This window comes from Cheilinus undulatus, linkage group 24 (assembly GCF_018320785.1).
Source record: "Cheilinus undulatus linkage group 24, ASM1832078v1, whole genome shotgun sequence".
In the NCBI taxonomy this organism is placed as follows: domain Eukaryota; kingdom Metazoa; phylum Chordata; class Actinopteri; order Labriformes; family Labridae; genus Cheilinus; species Cheilinus undulatus.
The window spans coordinates 8,849,833-8,868,436 of NC_054888.1; the positions used below are offsets into that span (position 1 = coordinate 8,849,833).

General features: G+C 39.1%; 1 protein-coding gene across 1 annotated transcript in view; it reads left to right on the plus strand.

Moving 5' to 3' along the window:
• zranb3 (zinc finger, RAN-binding domain containing 3) overlaps positions 1-18,604 on the plus strand; it is a 183,746-nt gene that overhangs the window by 109,595 nt on the left and 55,547 nt on the right. Inside the window, exon 15 of the mRNA XM_041781425.1 lies at positions 22-155. Within this exon, the coding sequence (XP_041637359.1) occupies positions 22-155 (134 nt within the window). The remainder of the gene's footprint in view (positions 1-21; positions 156-18,604) is intronic.

The window sequence follows — 18,604 nt, forward strand, 5'->3', positions numbered from 1 at the left end:
CCTCTTTCTCTCTCCCTGCAGACCAGAGAGCTGCGGATGCAAATGACGATGATGAGGGCAATGATGGAGAAGATGCCGACACCGCCCATCCCATCTACCCAGGTCTGCAGTTCTGTGCCAGCCAGTACACAGACCGAATATATCTGTACTCCAAGGTACTGCCTGCGTGACTGCTTGATTGTGCATGTTAAATCATTCTTTTACTCAGCCCCATCTGCAAGGGAGAGGTGTTGTACTGATGGTTTAATCACATCTTTTTTTCACATCGAGTGTATTGAAGGGTTTTGGTGAATATTATGGTAAAGTTAACTGTTTTACGTTGGATTTATTTATGTGGGTGTCAAAAATAATGTAAGGGCAGCAACCATTGTACAACCCTGCACACATATTGCAGCTAAAACATGAGTCACACTTAATCTATGTTGCATACAGGGTTCCCTTCTGGAATATGGTACTGGATTCTTAAAGGATTTAAAACCCTTAAATTGGCCTTTGTAATGGATATTTGTGTCAGTGATGTAGACATTTTGATATATTACAGGCAAACAAGCACAGGTGGAAATAAGCAAAAATTTCAAGGCTAAATTCAATCAAGTTACATCCATAGCAGCACCCGGTTATTGACCAAGCTGGTTCACAATAACACTGTCAACACTTGTTTAGAAATTTAGCCCCAAACAGAACCATCATTGATATAAGAAGTACTGATATTGATTATCCTAACGATACTAAAGTTCATGAGTGGAGTTCAGATTTTGTCTTCACTCACTGTGACTAAAACCAAGGCATACAGTATATTATTCATTCTTGATTATTATTATTCAAAATGTACCAATCTAAGGAAAACCGTGGATGAACAATAACAACAAAGCAACCCAAATAACAATAGAACCCCCACAACAAGAGACCCATGACACATTTGATCACAAAGAGGTCAAACAACCTTAAAACTAAATTCCAACTGGACTCAAAGAACGAAAACCCAAACAACATAAGAACCCAGACGTTTCAAAAAACCCAACATCAATAGAAACCTCACAGCAATGAGCACAAATAATATGTTGACCAAAATACAATCGAGCCATCACTAAAAAAGAACCAAAACAACAAAAGGACTCTAACAACATAAAAGCCCACATACGAAGAGAGCACAAAAATGGACAGAACAACAGAAGAACCCACAGAAAATAACTAAATACTCTAAAGAACTAAAACCCAGGCAACAAAAAAACCCAAACAACAGAACAGTACTTCATCATAACCCAAGTAGCTTAAGAACTCAAATGACAACAACAACAACAACATGCATTTAGATTCTAAAGAAGCCAAAACCAGATGACATAAGAACCAACAACAGATCAATACAACGTAAGAACCCAAGAAGGATAGGACCTCAAACAACAAAAGTAGGTCAAAGAACATACAGTTACTCTCTATAGAACTCAACCCAGACGACATAACAACCCAAACACCAGAACAATTCCCAAGAAGCTCAAGAACACTGATAACATAAGTCAAACAACTTACAGATAGTCTCTAAAGATCCCAAACCAAGACAACATAGGAACCCACACAACAGAACAACATAACATCAGAACCCAAGGAGCTTAAGAGCCCAGATAACATAAGTCAAAGACCTTACAATTAGACTCTAAAAAACCCAAAACGAGACAACATAAGAGTCCACACAACAGCACAATACAGCATCCGAACCCAAGAAGCACAAGAACCTGAATAACATGTAGAACAACAATCATTTAGATTCTAAAGAACCCAAACAACAAATTCAAAAAGAACATATGATCTCAAACACTTTGAGAGACCATGCAAAAGAATAACCTTAACAACAAAACCCAAAGAAGATAAGAACCCAGATAGCAGAACCCAAACAACATACAGTCAGACTCTAAAGAACCTAAACAAAGACATCATAAGAACCCCAACAAAAGAGAACAACACAACATCAGAACCCATGAAGCTTAAGAACTCAGACAACATGATTTAAACAACATATGTTTAGACCTATTAAGAACCTGAACCAAATGTTAAAGAACCCAACAACAGAGCAATACAACATCAAAACCCAAGAAGCATAAGAACACTGATAATTCAAGAACTTAGAGTTAGACTCTAAAGAATTCAAACCAAGACATAACATAATAAGAACCCAACAAAATAAAATGACAAAATCAGAGCCCAAGAACCAAAAATCTCAGACACCATTACTCAGACAACGTATATTTAGACTCCCAAGAATGCAAACCAAGACAACATAAGAACCCAAGAAGCACAAAAACCTTGATAACTTAAGTCAACCAATAAACAGTTAGACTGTTAAAAAAACAAAAATAAGATAACTTAAGAACCCAAACAACAGCACAGTACAACATCAGAACACTAGGAGCATTAGAACCCAAAGAATAAAATCCCAAATAATAACCTGCTGAAAACCAGAAGAACCCAGACACATATTTAAAGACCCAAACAACATTAGAGCCCAAGCAAAACAATAATCCACCTAATGAGTGGCTTATGCTCTAAGGCAGCATGGAATTTGACCAGCGAATGACGTTTTTTTCATGTATTTCTTGCCTTTTTTATATATATAAAACATGTTCTAGTGTTATACATTGTGTCCTCAGGCTTCCGTTTGAAATTCTTGTTCCTGCAGTTTTTAAAGGAACTTGCTGTCAATTAATTAACTGCGAGAAAGAAGCTCCTCTTACTTCCTTAATGAAAGTCTGAAGTGTCTGATATAATATTTTTAATTTTAGCTCTTCAGGCAATATGAAGAACTAAAACTGAAAGGGCATGTATAGTTATTATATCCACTTGATGTTTTGCTCCACGCGAGCTTGTTCCTGTCACTTTCAACTGAACAGTGGAAAAAAAAACATGATTAAATTCTTTTTATAAGCTGGGAGTCTAATTGAGATCACGATGTTTTCATTGAGATAAAACTGGAAACAACAATGCATGTAGAAAATAAAAAGTAAGAGACCTGCAGCTCTTTCACGAATCGCCAATTAGCGCTAAGAGCAGATGTGAGGAAACGGTTGAAGTCGGAATTAAGAAAGTCAAAGATTAAGAATGAAGTGTTTTTTTAAGTAATGTTGATTGAAAGGGAGGCTAATTACTCCAGATGTTTCAAGGCTGTGTATGGTGAACTTAAAGAAGAACAACATACTCTAATATGTCATAATTGGTTTAGCAGAGTGTAAAGAAACTTCATCACAAACCCTGATTCTTTCCTGTCAGAGAAAAAAAACAAAAGCATGTATGAGGCGCTTTCTTTCTCCTTTCTCAGAGATTGATCTAGGCTGTGTGGTAAAATGGGGAAGAAAAGCTCTCTAAATCCATTCATATTCCTTGGTTCAATACAAATTAAAGGTTTAGGATTTACCAGAGGATTACTGATAGGCTTCAACAACAACATCCACCCATTTTCAAGCCTTCCAACTCCTCCTTTTTCACCACAACCCTTGTCTGTTTTTCAAAAAGCAGTCTAAGGATTTTATTTGATATGTTTATACCTTATATAACTTTGGTGGGGTATTCTCATCTATTTTGCGTTCAAAATTAGTTTCCTTGAAAGTACCTTTTGTGTGTCTCAAACCTTGTAAAGAAACCTTGGTAATATTGTTATATCATCAGGGTTATTTTGGCCTACACTACAAAAAGTAAAAGAAAGCAAACGTTACAATGACAAGCACGGATATTAACATAATTTATGAGGAAGGATTGAGTCATAACCTTTCTCCTAGCGCCAAGAAAACTCGATTTTAAAAGGAACTCAGAATCGTAATCATTTTTATTGTCATTGTACAACGTGCAACCTTTCTTTTTTTTTTTTTTTCTTTTTTTGCAGTACCATTTAGTGCTCGACCAGTTTCTCATTTAATATTGAAACTGCTCTGGGATATGTGCTGTTTTTAAGTCTGTTAGTTTTGGTTCTTATTATCCTGAACCGTCTTCCGGAGGGTAGCAGTTGGAACACGCTACCCAGGGCCTTCCTGTGGCAGCGAGACCTGAACAGCTCCTCTAAAGAGAGGAGAGCACAGCCTGTGATCTTCTGTGCTGTGTTGATGACCCTCTGGAGAGCTGTCTTCTCCTGAGCAGTGCAGCTGGAGAACCACTCTAATGTCAATGTCTAATGTTAACTCTAATGTCATCATAAAGCAGCTAGCAGATAGCTAATTAATTCCTTGATATCACAGATAAGAAGGAAACGTAAGAGGTTAGCAGTTAGCGACGTGCAACCCTGGCTGGTCCTGTCTAGATGGATGGAGTAGTGGATGGTTGGTGGATGGCCACCATGTCCCAACAAAGCTGGAACGTCAAGGAGGGTGGAGTGGTGTTTTGGGCTGGAATCATAGGAAGTGATTAAAACTCTGCAAACCTGTGGTAAGGACTTTAAAACAGTGGACCAGTGAAGCTGTGGAGAACCTACAGGCATGCTTGGACTCTACTGACTGGGATGTTTTTAGGACTTCTGCCAACAGTCTGGATGAGTACACAGACGTGGTGACGTCATATATCAGCTTCTGTGAGGGCACCTGTGTGACAGCACAAACTCTGCCCAGCTCAAGTTGGGTTACATGAACTCACAGTGTGACTATGTAAATAACTGTATTTATCTTATTTTATTTTATTCTAATTATTAATGCATGCACCTTACCCTTTTTTATTATTATTTTAATCTTTTACCTATTTATCTATTTTTCTCCCATTTTTATCTGTCATGGTGCATATTTTGCACCAAAGAACGCCAGGAAAATTCCTTGTAAGTGTAAAAAAACCTACTTGGCAATAAACTCTAAAAATTCTGAAATGAGTTGTTAGGCGCCTGACAGTGTCAAAATGACCCCAGCAAAATATGTAGAGTTCCTAACTGCCCATTTCTCGCAATGGTACAAAAAGAAGAACCGTGCCTTCTGGAGTAAAATCATTTTCATGTGAGACAACGTATCATCTCATATTGCAAAAAAATGCCCCAGAGGCCTCGGCTGCTATGAGCATACAGGGAGAAAAATCCTGGTGTGGACACCGTCATCCACTGACCTCAGCCCTGTTGAGAACCTGTGGAGCATCCTTGTAGCACCCTATAATGTAATAAATAATGCAATAAAATATCCTGACTGATATTGTAATAACATTTTTTCAAAACAGATAATGTTGTACTTCACAGATAATGTAATATATATGTTCATTTTCAGTCCAGAGTTATACATTTTGTGTTTTACGAATCTAAGAATACTATATACACTGGATTTGAAACAACAGAATGACTATTGGGTTAAATTGCAGACCTTGAGTACCACACAGCCATATGCACATGTGCAAATACTCAGGGACATGCGACTACATCCTGGTCTTACTGAGTGGGTGATGGGCTTACCTCCTTGAGAGACCAGAATTTCAGCTCAGATAAGCTTCTGAGTAGCACTGGAGACCCCAGGTAACTCTCCCCTAAAAGTTTTCTTACATTTTCGATCGAGTTAAGTGCAAAATTTATTACATTTTCAGGTGTTCTTACATTTTCAGGAAATTATTACATTATAGGGTGTGTAGCGCCACATTATGTAATAACGCCGCATTTTGTAAGCCACTAAGCGGTTAGGGCAAGGTAGTAGGGTTTACCCTGGAGCCCACCTTAAGTCCTAGGGTTAAGGTTAGTTGTTTAGAGCTCTGAAGGGGGGTTAGGTTTAGGCATAAGTCGCTAAGTGGTTAAAGTTAGGGCAAGGCAGTTGGGTAGGGCATACCTTGGAGCCCACACTAAGTCCTACGGTTAGGGTTATTACATAATGTGGTGCTACAGGGTGCTACAATCCTTAAAAAGAAGCTCTGAGGTAAGACAGCAGTTTACCTCAAAACAGCAGCTCTGGCATCCTCAAAGGAAATACAGGCAGAAACTATGCATGGAATTAGGATTTCAACAGGAAAGAGTTGTTATGGTGGTATCAAAGAAGGGCTTCTATTTTTTTTATTTTTTAAGATTTATTTTTTTGGGCTTTCAAGAAGGGCTTCTATGTTAATATTGAACTTGATCTGTAAAATAGCTTCGATTTGAAATTAATAATAATAATAATAATAATATAAATAATAATAATAGCAGTACTAATAACAACAATAATGATAATATAATAATATAATAATATTAGCAATACTACTACTACTACTAATAATAATAATAAAGATAATAATAGCAATACTAACAACAACCATAACAATAATAATAATAATAACAATAATAACAATAATGATAATGATAATAATGATGATCATAAAAATAACAATAAAAACATAAATAATAATCATAATAACAATAATAATAATGATAATTACAATAATACTAAAAATGATGATATAATAATAATAATAATAATAATAATAATAACAATGATAATAACAACAACAATAATAATAATAATCATAATAATAATAATAATAATCCTCTCTCCATTCTCTACTTTACTTCTCCACTTTTTGCTTTAACTCGAGTAGATCTTTGGAGCAGTACTTCTACTTCTTCTGAAGTATATTTTAACCAAAGTAACTGTACTTTTACTTGAGTAAAATAGTCGGGTACTGTCTTCACCTCTGGTAAATGCGTAGCTAATGTGCAGGTATCACAGTCCTCAATATACTTAGTCCCTGATAATGCACTGGCTGAACAACTCCATGGATTTCCAACTATGTTAATAGTATTTTTGACAGAGAACTGGCACACATTTCTTTAAAAATCACAGAAAACTTTAATTGTCTTACAGTGAAAGAATGTTGAAACTGATACATCGGCATCAATATAAACCTAAAAGCATCTTTGGTTGGGTTTGATGTGATTGTTACAAGACTCATTCAAAAACCTCCTGTTCTTACATTTGCTGACTCTGCCAGTACATAATGTGTGCTTTCTCTTATTCTGACGTACTGTTGTCAAAAATGTATACCGCTGCGTGAAATATGAGTCCATTGAGCATCTTGCTGCCATGTTAAAACAGTGATAAACAACAACATAGGCTGCAGAGACGGAGCTCTGCAGGCCGCTCAGGGGAGACGTGTTAGATCAGTCATAAATTCATACAGATCCTCTAACAAGCTGACCAAGAGAGAGAAACAAACAACCAGCTGACAGACACTAGCAGGGTCAGATAATCAAGTAAAATGTTCTCTCAGCTGCTTTTGTCATTGAACTTTGCACCGCTTCCAGACTAAGATAAAGTAGAGTTGAAGCGTAGACTGACTCTGATTACACTCCTGTGCATTCACAGCACTCCTCTTGAGGGCCACTTGCCAACAGACCTCCGTATTGATCGGATTGTGACACTTAAAGGCCTTTTGTTTCATTCATGAGGGATCAGATTCCCTCCCCATGAACGTAGATAAGAGACAAGAGGGTTTTACATAGAGAGGTCCGGAGCGCTGAACTGAATCACCAATGGAATATCACCCTGATGGCAATAGACAAGTGTCGCGCACGCGTGGCTGAGACGATAAGCCGTGGAGATAAATGTCCCCCGCTGTCGTTTAAATGATAAACTGTAGGAATTTGGCTTGAACGCTGTCACATTGGGATAATCCTGGACCAAGGCGTTGAATTCACACAAGGGGGGGCTGCTGGGAGCACAATCGGAGGGTGATTTGCAGCCGGGGTTTGAATGAGAAATATTGAGAGCATTAGGAATTTTATGTCTGTTTCCACACTTCGAACAGTTGTTTTATTAAAGGATCCTCTGTTCCTGCTCTCAGGTGGGTGGCTGCATCGTTTCAGGAGAAGATGGGTAAAACAATTGCCTTATTTCACTCCTTACTCACACAAAAACACACTTTAAGATCACACTTATGATTATGAATAAAATAAAATACAAAAAACCCTCTTTAATGTCAAAGTGAAAACAGGTTTCTACAAATGAATGCCAAATAATAAAATCTATGTAAATATTCAGACACTCCAAGCATGTTTATGCCATTCTTCTTTGCAGAACTGCTCAAGCTCTGTCAGGCTGCATGTATCAGGCATGAACAACTATTTTCAAGTCCAGCATCAAATTTATTATATATTATATATTATATTATATATTATATTTTGGGCTGTTGAGAAGCATTCCCACAGCATAATGCTGCCACCACTGCTTCACAGTGGGGATTATGTTCTTCGCGGTGATGTGCAGCCAAGCAGCGTCTTCTGTTATGGCCAAAAAGCTCCATTTTGGTCTCATCAGACAAGAGAACTTCCTCCCACTTCACCTTGGATTCTCCCACATGCTTTTTTTTTGCCAGATTCAATCTGGGTTTTCCTCAACAGGGGCTTTCTCTGTGCCATTCTCTTTCTGCAACAGTTTTTATGTGCAGAGTCTCTCCCATCTCAGCTGCTGAAGCTTGTAACTCCTTGAGAGTAGTCATAGGAGTCTTGGTGGACTTGGTGGTCACCACGTTTGTGTGGACGGCTTGATCCAGGCAGATTTACACATGTGCCATATTCCTTCCATTTCTTGACTTTAATTTGTATCTATCCCCTGACTTTACTCTTCAGTAACTTTTTCTCTAAGTTGCTTGGCGTGTTCTTTTGTTTCCATGGTGTAATGGTAGCGAGAAATACTGATTAATCAGTGACTGGATCTTCCGGACACAGGTGTCTTTACACTATAATCACTTGAGACACAGTCAGTACACTCAGGCGATCCCCATTTTACTAATTGTGAGACTGCTAGCACCAATTGGCTGGACCTCTGTTGAATAAGGTCAGTCACTTTAATAGCCAGGGGGGTATTTATGCAATTTATGCTCATTTTTGGTCGAAAAAGATGAACTATTTTAACGGTGATTGGTTCAAAAAGTCAGTGCAAGGGCAAAAACCTCCTTAAATACATGGTTACAACCTAATTAGGGGAAAAGCTGTTAAAAAGTTACTCCAACCTTGCCAGTGTGTCCTGTGTTATGTATATCAGCAATTTCCATCATGCTTATTATGCTAATTTTCTGTCAAAAAGACAAATTACTTTGATCACGCTTGGTTCATAGAATCAATGTCACAGTGAAAAAAAATTTGAATATATGGTTACGACCTAATGAGGGGAAAAGCTGTTAAAAATCTCAATGATGCTAATTATGCTAATTTTCAGTCAAAAAAGATGAATTATTTTGACCATGACTGGTTCATAAAATCAATTCAAGGGTAAAAAGTTTTTTAAATAGACGGTTACGGTACAACCTAATGAGGGGAAAAGCTGTTAAAAAGTGGCTCCAACCTTGCCAGTGTGTTCTGTGTTATGTATTTCAGCAATTTCCATCATGCTAATAATGCTAATTTTTAGTCAAAAGATACATTTTTTTGACCACGCTTGGTTCATAGAATCAGTGCAAGGGTTTTTTGAAGTTTGTTAGATACAGCATTCCCAATATGGGGACCACTGTCTTTGTGGCTTCATAACTCTGCCTAAGGAACTTGACGTGTTGCCGAATCATCTCTAATTAGCCTTTGAACAGCACCACTGGCATGTAGCGTAGCTGGCCTCCATTGGTATCCATGACCAATGCAGTTTCAGCCTACTGAGAAAAAAGACACAATGGCAAGGAATGTGTGGCAAATAAAGAAGCTTTTACCCTTTCGAATTAAAGGAAAATCCAAAAGCAAAACAAAAGGAGTTTGGTTTGGTTTCAGTACAGCTACTTTTTAAAATGTCTCTTAGCAGCTTCAGGGTCATATCTTGTCGGTGCTGCTCTTTCAGAGGGTGATCCAATCCGGAGCCTCCTGCTGGACCTTTCCATGTGCTTTGGGTCGCTGTTCAGTCTCTCCTGAAGAGTAGCGCACAGGTCAGAGAGTTCTTTGCTTCTAAACGATGGAGGCCTAACAATCCAACCAGCTATCCCGTTAGCTGTGCCATCCTCTTCATCTGACATCATGTCTGTTGTGACACCCTTCCAGAAGTCTATCTCCTCTTTGGTCAAGACGGCCCTCCTCGCTTCCAGCAGCTGTAAACACGACAATAATTAGTACTGCCATATGGTGTTGAAAGTCAGTACAATTACAACCAGTGAGAAAATTGGAACTTTTCTCTCTGACTGAAACTGAACCTCTGAAATCAAGCAACTGTGTTAGACCAATAATATGCCCCACAGCCTTGGTGCGTGGCCTCAAGCCCAACAATTAACCATATTAACACTCAGCATATCAGAAGCTGTGTTGTTGTTAGGATAGACCATCATTTTAGAATACTTGGTTGGTCATATATTTGATTAAAAATCCAAGGATTTTATACAACAGCTATCAAAACGTTTCAGTAGATTGTTCCATAATTTTTTCAGGTGCCTGGTTTAATGCAGTACAACAGCCAGAAGGTGGCAGTAGTCATTTAAGAGATGATCGATAAGGTCAAGTCAGGGCTCTGGCAGATTTCCTTGCACTTTGCTCCATTCAGCTTTCCCTCAACCATGACTAGTCTACCTGTCCCTGCTGCTTAAAAACACCCCCACAGCATGATGCTGCCACCATGCTTTGCTGTTTGGACAGTATTTGGCAGGTGCCTGGTTTCCTCCATTTGCACTGGGGTGAGGTTTCCATCTTGCCATAAGGCCCATATTGGTGGAGTACTGCAGTGATGGCTGACCCATCTCTATGGGGTTCAGTCAGAGTGCCCGCCAGGTCCTTCTCCTCCAGATTGCTCAGTTTAGCTGGATGACCACCTCTTGGAAGAGTCCTGGTTGTGCCAAACTTCTTCCATTTAAGAATTATGGAGGCCACTTGGGAACATTCAGTGCAGTCCAGCTTTTTTGTAGCATTCCCCACATCTGTACCTTGCAACAATCCTGTCTCTGAGCTCCACATGTAGTTCCTTTCATTCTTCAATGGGGGAAACTGGGCTAAATTTCAAGTGTTTATGCAGAGGGTTTGAATACATCAATATGATATTACAGGATTTTGTAAATTTTTGATAAATATGCAAAAACTGAAAAGGTGATGGGGTCTGAGTACTTTATGAATGTACAGTATTTAACCCAAGTTTCATAAAAGCCTTTTTGAAGAAATGCTGCATCTGTTAGCCCGATAAAAGCTTAATATCCACCTTGCACCAATTTCAAGCTGACGAACTTAGATGTACATCCTGATCCATGTATAAGTAATTGGACTTTCCTTCAAATAATCGCTATTGACTTTAGATGGGTGGTTTTCCTTGCAAATGCACATCCCTAGTTGCCATTAGCCTTCAGACTCAACCTTTTAGCTCCAGGGATAAAGAGCATCACATTTGTACCAAAAATAAAGGGTAAGGAAAGTAAATTTGTTAATGCTTTTGCTGTTTTGACACAAAACCAGTTAGCTTTTTCTAACTTGTAAGAATAAAGGCTGCAAGGGCAATAACAATATCTAGCATAGAGAAGTTACTAGCAGGCAGTTTCCTTGTTAAATACCCTAATGGGTCTATAGCTTGAATTACGGTGCATTTAAACTCAAGAATAACATTACATAGTTCCTACATTGGTCCCTCGAATGTGTCCCATAGTGTATTTTCATTTGTATGTTTCCAATAATGTAGTCCCCGTCATTAGCAATATTACATGCAATGACTGAATTTTATCCATGCAGGTCTTACCCTCTTTCTTCTCTGACGGTTCTTTGCCGCATTCTTGACGGCAACTGCGTGGTCTGCAAGGTCCGGCTGGCTTAACCTGAAGTTCCTCCGGACTGTCTCGTAATATGTCTTACATGCCGCTGGGGACAAAAGACAAGTTAGGCACAGAAAAACAAAGCAATAAACAATACACAACGTGTTGACTGAGTAACTTACATGTCAAGACTCCAGTGTCCACACCTTTCATGTCCCCGCATGCAGCCAGAGCCTCCACCAAATGAGCGGTGACCACCTCGTTTTGGGGTGAGCTGAGTCTATAAAACAGGAAGTAAGTCATGATGATAACCAGTTTCCAAAACATGGGAGGTCAAACTTAGATTTCACCTGGTAATCTTCTGATTGAACACACTAGACAACTCAACCAGACCATGAGACCAGTTACACCTTCAGTTTGTAGTGGCAGTACCAAAGTGGTGATTCCACAGACATGAGATCTAACCAGACTAGTATGACTGAGTTTATCAAAACAAATACGAAGGACTACTGATATCTTCAGTCTTATTGTGGTAGATCTTGCATAAGACACTTGTCTTGTTACCATATTTCCACAAGCTAGTCTTCTTTTTTTTTTTTTTTTTTTTTTTAAGATTTATTTTTAGGCCTTTTCATGCCTTTATTTGATAGAGTAAGGACAGTGGATAGACTCGGAAACAGGGAAGAGAGTGGGGAGAGACATGCAGTAAAGGGCCACAGGCCGAATTTGAACCCGGGCCGCCCGCGTACATGGGTAGCGCCTTAAACCACTCGACCATCTGCGCTCCCGCTAGTCTTCTTTTTAAATTGTCCACTAGGTTCAAGGCCCTGTTGCGTCAGCCGCCATATTTGTGAGGTGTAAAAACACCACTTGTGGTTGTCGAAGACAGTCCAATCTGCAACTGTGTTTCAAATATGTTTGAACTTTACTTTTCAAGATTGGGTAGGCTCAAGTCTATCCACTGCAACATCGCATGGTATTGACACTACATGCTTCAGTATTGTTGAGGCAACAAGCCTTAAATTGTGGTACGTCCAGTGAAATTGAGCTCAACAGAGCCAGCACTTTACTTTCAGTCTTACCCTTGTTCTGGATCGTACTGCTTGGTGTTTCCTTCAGAGTTATGAAGGCGCCTCACAGTTTGCTGTAACACAAAAAACAAAAATGAAAGTCACTCCTGGTTTAAGTAGTAAGTAGGCACTTGTTCCTTGCAAACACAACTGTTTCCAGAAGTTGGTCAAAGATCGTGCAAAGGTAGCTCCCCAAAAATAGCTGAGAATGTGCTTACCGCAATTCTTGGATTATGTACTCGTCTCTTTCTCTTAATCCCTGAACAGCCACCGTCCTTAGCTCTGGGTTCCAAAGCTGCTGCCTCTAACGATGTTAGCCGGGCCTTCACGTCTGCCATCTCTTGCCTCAGTTCAACTGTGTTCTGCAGCACCTGCGTCAACTGCCGGGACAGCCCACTCATAGCACGCAGCAGTCTCCTCTCCAGCTTTGTGGTGGGATCTGTTGAGACTTCGGCAGCCATTCCTTGCAGTTCTTGCAGAGGAGTTTCTGGAAAATGTCGTGCAGCCATTTTGGGTTTCAAAGCCTGTGGTGCAGAATGAAGGCGAGCAGGCTGTGCTTATATACTCTTGTGGAGCCTGACTTGAATACAGTTCCTATTTGCTGAATCAGACACACACAGTCCTGATTTGCATTTGTGTAGCTCACAGCATGCATTTACATGTGAAAACCTTACCCAGTCCAAGAGGCTGTAGGGGGATGGGAGGGCTTTCTCACCCCTTCTCACTGCAGGTCTGTGTCAATTCATGGCAGTTTAAGGCAGTTTTTGGGGCTGGCTGAAAATTCCTGTTAATGGCTGTTCATTTGAACTTCTATTGTGATTTAAAGTGACAACAACTGCTTAAAATCCCACTATTCAAAACACCTTAGTTATTGTCCTCTGATGACTTAAACGTCCTGAAACCTGGGCTTTTGTTTTGAATGCACTTTTAGTTTCTCCCTCCTTTTTGGGACATGATAAGAATAATGTCCCAAGAATAATGGGAGTCTGGCTTTAAACAAGGAGTATAGTTCTCACCAAAATATTATGTCTGTGTTTGAGGACAGCAGATTTGTATTTTTTTAACAAAAAAAAAAATCTCAGTTTGTAAGGAAGTGGAAAATTTCCCTTGAAGTTATATTTCCAAACCATACAAATCTCCCTAGATTCCCCCCAAATTTTCAAAATATTGTCAAACATTCCTGTGAACATTCTTACAGGTTTTTAAAAAACATAATATTTCCCAAATATTTCAGTCAAACTTTCTGAAAAAAAGCCAAACAATTAAATGTAATTTTCTCCCCAGATTCCATTAAAATTCCTCAAATTTTTAGATCAAATTCCACCAATAAATTCCAAACAATTTTCTAAGAATTTATAGGAAAAATGTCAGAAAAATCAACTGAAAAATATTCAAACAAGTTCCCTTAAATTTCCATGAAAATTTAGTAAAATGTCAAAGGATACCACCCCCAAAATAGAATCTAATTCACAAATATTTACAAATAAATTCCCATGAAAGTGCCTAAAAACTCCAGAGAAAATACTTTCAAATACTTCAAAATATGCAAACATATCCCCAAAAATTTCCATGAATATTTCTAACAATTTCAAAGCAAATTCCCTAGACGTTACTTAAAATTTCTCTAGAAATGATTGAAAATAATATAAAAATGTTTGATTGCCAAAATGTAATGTCTTCATATGTCTAACCAGGGTTCCTTGAGGCTAGAGGTAATTTGAGCCAAGAACTTTAAAGTATCGACAGTTAGATGATGTCCAACCAACTTCGCCAGCTACCCCCACCCCTCACACCTTAACAATACCTCAATCTCCATCCAGGAGTCAGAGCCACCCCGTAACAGAGCTGAACCGAACTATAGCTGCCCCTCACCTTGAAGCACTCTGCAGATCAGGTCTAGCTTTTACAGGTATTTTTTAATGCTAACTTTGAATAACACCATTCAACTTAAGCACACGATCTTTGGTCTGCATGTGCAATATGACGTCACCTGCTAAAAAGCCTCTTGGACCCATGCCAAAATCCCTACAGGAAGTCCACAGGTATCATTTTAATTTCAAAATAAGGCTTCTTTATTGGTGCTACATGACTTCAACCTCCTGTAACTGTTGTTTATATTTTTGTGTCTCATACCAAATGTCCTGGAAAGCCAACAGCGTGACACTGAACACGCCTACATGTGAACCTCTCATCCAAGAGCCCCCTACAGATAACAGGAAGTGAACACGTCAAGCTCAGATTCTGAAACAAATGCATCAGTACTGTCACATTATTTGTCCATTACATTGAAGTTTTCTATTACAGGATGCTTCAAGATGATTTCTCGTCACTTAACGCAGGAAGTTGCCATAACTCTCTTGCTGAACATCTGATTTGCTTCAAATTTCAAATGTGTGATCAGGGTCTGCCCCTCTACATATTCACATGGCAATTTCATTGAGGCCCCGTCCATACGGAGATGAATCAAGCGTATACGCAAGTTTTTTGTCATATCGGCATTTCATCCACACGGAAACGGCGTTTTGGGTGACTGTAAACGATACTTTTTTGAAAACAGGTCCCAGAGTGCATAAATCCATAAACAACTAGCGTTTCGTCTCTGTGTGGACGGCTACTCGCATCTTTCCTGAAACGATTACGTCACACACAGCGTAGCTCCCTTAAGGCACCTGCGCGGGTCAGGCCAAAACAATAATAGCAGACAACACGGTTGTGTTCGTGCTGCAGAAGCTACTGAGCTTGTTATGGCTTTTACAGAAAAATCTGATGCTCTTTTACCACCACCGTGAAACGCACACATCATATGTTCTTAAATCCAGTGCGGAGAACAACCAGAAGGGCAACTAGAAGAAAGTTTGTGTCAGTTTTCTGTGATGTTCTTCTACTCTTTTGGTGCATTTCCGTGGCAGCAATACAGCGCCACATACAGGATTGGCATATGCACTACAGCGTTTCCAGTGGTTTCATGCTTACGCGGGTATTTCCTGAAATGATCCCGTCTTTATGGAAAACTTTTTCAAAACAAAACAGCAATATATCATTTTCGTCTCCATGTGGACAGAGCGTGGTTTTTCTCTAGCGCCACCTACTGGAAGAAACAAGCTTTGGCTCTGACATAGCATCTTCTGTCTTCTCCTAATTTTCAATATCACTCCTGTTCTAACACATCAACATTTTGGCATCTTGCTTTGTCATACTGCCCCCTACTGTTGATGAGCAGTACTACCTCATATACACCTTGCAATGTGCTGATTGATTAACATGAAATGGCTACCCTGAGAGGATCTACATGCTCTCTCTGCAATGCTGTAGCACATTGCAAGACTTGCCGACACCCAACATGGTGCGAAGGTCCTTCAGTGCTACTTGCAGCTTTACACCACGTTCCAAATTATTATGCAAATGATATTTTTCTCTGATTTTCCTAAGTAGTCGATGCAAATGAATTCTTTGCAAGATGTCAGAATAGCCTCCCAGAGCTGCTGTTTTAATGTGAACTGCCTCACACCCTCATAGATCTTTAGCTTGAGGATGCTCCAGAGATTCTCAATAGGGTTGAGGTCAGAGGAGGATGGGGGCCACACCATGAGTGTCTCTCCTTTTATGCCCATAGCAGCCAATGACACAGAGGTATTCTTTGCAGCGTGAGATGGTTTATTGTCATGCATGAAGATCATTTTGCTACAGAAGGCACGGTTCTTCTTTTTGTACCATGAAAGAAAGTGGTCAGTCAGAAAGTCTAGATACTTTGCCAAGGTCATTTTCACTCCTTCAAGGACCCTACAGGGGCCCACCAGCTCTCTCCCCATGACTCCCATGGTTTAAGGGTCCTTCAGAGCTGCTTGCAGCCCTAGTTTATTTTTTTACTTTTTTCAAATTTGCAAAAAAATCCCAAATTCTGTTGTCACTTTTCATGATGGGGTACGGATTTAAGACCAATGAGAAAACAATATCTTGGCTTTGAGAAATAAACACAATCAAAAAAGGAAGCAGCACACTGTGCAAGCATGGCATCACAAAACCACGTTAGGTGTTCCTAAGTGTATTAGATTCTTAAAATCACATCTAGTCAGTCTGTTTCCATGATTCATGCTGTTACCATGCAGCTAACTCCACCATTCCCCCGCTTCTACCTGATATTTATTCTACCATAATCCATATAAAAACACGAGCCTCTGTGCAGCGAGTAACACTTTCTAAAGTTGATTTGAATCTCTCAATCCCTGCTCCAGCTGCCAGCAGGTATTAACCTTTAAACTTGATCCTCTCTCCTGTCTCCTTTCTCCATCTACCATTTTGCCTGAAATTGCTCTTGTGCTGAAACTCATTGGTCAGCCATTTTTAGTAAAATGTTCTTGACATCTGGGACCATCACTGTCTTATGAGTGAAGTTAACAATGAAGGTAAGTGGCTTCCCAGGCTTCCAATTGGCAGTAGCCAGAGCTAATGAAGCAGTAATAACTGGGAAAATGTTCTTTATTGGGGATATTTTTTACAGTGATTGTGCACTTCCCTCCAAGCTGCGGCTGTATGATTACCCATAATCACAGTGAGGTGCATTCTTCTGGGTGTATCTACTTTTTTAAATTCCTCTATATCCCTCATTATTTTTGCTACTAATGCATGCGCGCTGTCACAAGAGAAGCATTAGCTTCAAGTGGTGGACATATATTACAATTGGAGGTGGAGGGGGGTGGGCAATGGAGATCATTAACTAATTCAGATAGAAAAAAAAAGATCAGATTACAGAACAGGTTGTAATTAGACTGAAGTCCTGAAAGAAAGCCATTAAAAATATGATTGGAAGCCTCTAAGAAGCACTGCTTTAATACAATGTACTGTAGAATACAATGAAACTAATTGCACATAAATGCTTGAGAACTTGCTGCTAATTATAGACAGTTTCTACTGTCACATGTTCCACAAGAAGCAAATAGCATCCTGTAGCTTCATCTTTCATCAACTACAAAGAGGTTTATTTCAAGAATGACGAGTATTCCTATAAACCCATTATTATATTACCATATATTAGCATATATTAGCAATAGCACCATATGTTCTGTCTGTAAGATTCACATGTAATATTCAAGATTTCCAATTTAAATGTAGAAATGATGACAGGTTGTTGTTATCTACCTTTGACACAAATGTCATTCTTAAATGCATATGCACCGAACATGCATTTAAAAAGCAAGACTGAGTTACAAGAATGCAAACATGAAGCTCTGCTAAGCTGTGTCAGCTGGCTTGTTTGAATTTTCTCAAATGTGAATTTGTAGCTTGCAGAATTTAAGATTATCCAGCAAATGCTAAGTGATGCTGCAATGTTCAAACTTTTGCATGGACGTAGTGTCAGTTGCATCATTTTGAAGCCTATTGATGGTGGCAGGGGTGCGTCTCAGCCCCCTACGCTCTTCAGAACCTGTAGGCATCCTGCCTAACCGTTCCCTCATTTTTGGTATGTCTTTTTCTCCACTTTTAACCCTTTTAAGCTGTTTTCACACATTTTTGCACCTTTTTTCCCAACATCTTTATGCAACTTTATGCTAATTGTAGTCACCTTTTGGCATTTTCTTTTAATTTTTACCAATTTTTGCCACTTTATGCCCATTGTTGCCCATCTATGCCACTTTTTTAGCCACTTTTTACCATTTTTTTTTGCCCTTTTCACACATTTTTGCCACAATCCTTCTTTTCCACTTTTTGTCCATATTTGCCATTTTTGCAACTTTTGAACCGTTTTTGCAACTATATGCCAATTGTTTCCCATTTATGCCTTTTTTTTTTTTTTTTTTTTTTTTTTTTTTTTTTGCTGTTTTGCCCCAATTTTTGCCCATTTATGTCACTTGTTTTATAACATCTTTATGCAACTTTGGCCTCCTTTTGCCATTTTTTTTTTTTTTTGCCAATTTTTGCCTATTTTTGCAACT